The sequence below is a fragment of the Pterocles gutturalis genome, unplaced genomic scaffold (genome assembly GCF_000699245.1).
Source record: "Pterocles gutturalis isolate BGI_N339 unplaced genomic scaffold, ASM69924v1 scaffold28992, whole genome shotgun sequence".
Taxonomy (NCBI): domain Eukaryota; kingdom Metazoa; phylum Chordata; class Aves; order Pterocliformes; family Pteroclidae; genus Pterocles; species Pterocles gutturalis.
This window is the reverse complement of record NW_010113663.1, coordinates 1-2,316: the sequence shown is the minus strand read 5'-3', so window position 1 is coordinate 2,316 and position 2,316 is coordinate 1. Positions and strand designations below refer to the sequence as shown.

At 54.6% G+C, this 2,316-nt stretch overlaps 1 protein-coding gene across 1 annotated transcript in view; it reads right to left on the bottom strand.

The window, feature by feature from the left end:
* The window catches only part of DNASE1L3 (deoxyribonuclease I-like 3), a 5,673-nt gene extending 4,632 nt beyond the window's left edge, over positions 1–1,041 (bottom strand). Inside the window, exon 1 of the mRNA XM_010074592.1 lies at positions 910–1,041. Within this exon, the coding sequence (XP_010072894.1) occupies positions 910–1,041 (132 nt within the window). The remainder of the gene's footprint in view (positions 1–909) is intronic.
* Positions 1,042–2,316: the final 1,275 nt, after the last annotated feature.

Sequence of the window (2,316 nt, the reverse complement as noted above, 5' to 3'; positions counted from 1 at the left end):
CGCGGGGACCCCCCACGGAAACCCCAGCACACCTCGCAGCCCTGCATGCTCAGGGACTGCCTCCTGCCCTGCTCTGGCTGCTCGTCAAACTTTTTGGGTGATATTCATGGGGAAAAAAAAGCCCCTTTCTGCCTGCTGAAACATGCAAGAAATGACCACCTCGCCCATAATTTAGCATCTATTGCCCACAGCGCTGACAGCAGAGGAAGAGCGATCCCAAAATGCCGAGCCCAGCACACCCCTCTGCTCCAGCTGTTTGCAGCAAACAGATCCCAGCCCGACTAAAGGGCAGCATCCTCGCTGCTGCGGCTCGGCACCTGCGGCCGTCCTGCAGCACCCAGCACCGCGTCCTCCGTCACTGCGGCACCTCGGAGGGCACTTGCAAGAGCTGTAAATCCAAAACATGGTTCTTTCAAAAAGCTGAGTTATCTTCAGCTGCCTGAAGGAAGCCTGATGGTGAGGGTTTATTTACACAAATTAACAATCAGGTTTTTGATTCTGTACCACACTCTCATGTGATACTCTCTGCTGTCCTGAGAATAGGTTTAATTAGACAAGAATATTTCTGAATAATTAGCACAAAAGCACAGTAAATAATGTATCACAAAACAAAGCCTTGTGGATTCAAACTGAAAATCACTTTTTACGGTGCACAGAGGTTTTCCTCCTTTCCTAACTCCATTTCCAAAGGAAACAGCAAAGGTTGTTTCTGTAATATTCCCATGCAGGCGAAAATAACAGCAAACACCCTGCTCAACCACGCGCTGATTTTTACTTTAACAGTATAAAATTATTTAAATTATTAACTCTTTTTTTTAAACTTGAAATTCAACTGTGAAAAATAAATAAAGTGCAAGATTGTGTAGTTAAGAAAGCCTCAGAAAGCCTTGTCCAGGCAGATGAACATACCTTTGCCACAGCGTCAACAACCTCGGGTCTGCCCATTTTTGTTTCTCCAAAAGACCTCACATTGAAGGAACAGATTTTTAGGCTCAGGGATGGGTTGAAACTGAAGAGAAAAAGCAAGACGAAAAGCAACATCTTCAGGGACTTGGACAAAATGAGTGGCTGCCAGCGTGCCTATAAATACACCCGCGATGGTGTTTGTGCGCGTGTCCCTCTGCGGCCAGCGGGAGATCAAACTGCGCAGTCAGCTGTGCCGGTCGCACACCAGCAGGAACCGCTGCTTCCTCCTTCCCCTCATTTCCATCTCCCAGCGCAGAGCAGCATGGAGACTGAACATCTGCCCTGGGGCAAAACCAGCTCTTCCGTGCTCACCGCTCCATCCTGGAGGGGCAGCTGTTCCGTCGGACTCCCACATTGCTCCCCACGGGGAGGCACTCACGGTGGGACGCCTGCTGCCGCCTGGCCACCAGCCAGGACCACCCCAGGCTGTGCTGGGCCAGGGCCAGGCTGCCGGGGCCACCCCAGGAGAGGTCAAGACCCGGAGGCAGATGGGGTGGATGGGGGAAGGGCCTGGGAAGCAGCAGTGGGGAACGGTGGGTTTCTGTTGGGCGCTGGAGGTGGGCGCCAGAAGCCCCAGTGTGAGGCGGTGGTGGTGGGACACCCTGGGCACAGAGGTTTTGACCACATCCGTGTTTTGTTCTGCTTTTGCTGTGGTTGGAAAGTCACACCGTGAGAAAGCGAGGAACCGTGCTTCGCCCCAGCCCATGCGCTTTTACCCGCTTCTCCCTTCTCCCAGAGCTGCCATGTGCCCTGCTGCGGGACGGCCATGGCTGTGTGCCCACTGCTAACGGGGCTGCTGGCTCTCCCGCCGCAGGAAGGTACGCGATGCTCCCAGCGCTGCCCCCAAACTCCTGGCCAAGCGTCCCCATCGGGCTGGTGACCCAAGGTGTGCGCATGTGGGTCTGGCTCATGCTGTGTGGGAGAAGGGGACACACAGGTTTGGCCATGACGACACTCGAGTGAGGATGCTGCAGCTGGGATGGCTTGGTCACACCAGGGCCGCTTTTACAGGGAAATCATCCCCCTGCCCTCCTGTCCTCCTCCACCCATGCCAGCCCTCCGCCCCAGATGCATTTGTCGGTCCCTGATCAGGTGTAATGGTGGGAGGTATAACAAGAAGTCAAGCTAAATGGCATCTTTAAGTGTCTTGGATTTTAATCCCTGTCCTTGCAAGGTGCTTTCACATCCTCTCCTTTTTAACAGCCCCACAGCCTGCTGGCACCCCGCTGTCCTGCCTGCACGGCCACCAGTGCACGGCCAGCTCCAGAAGCACCGGTGCCTGGCTCCCGGCACCACCTGAATCAACTGAACAGGCTCAGGTGGAGCTGGCACAAAACACAGCGCATGGGG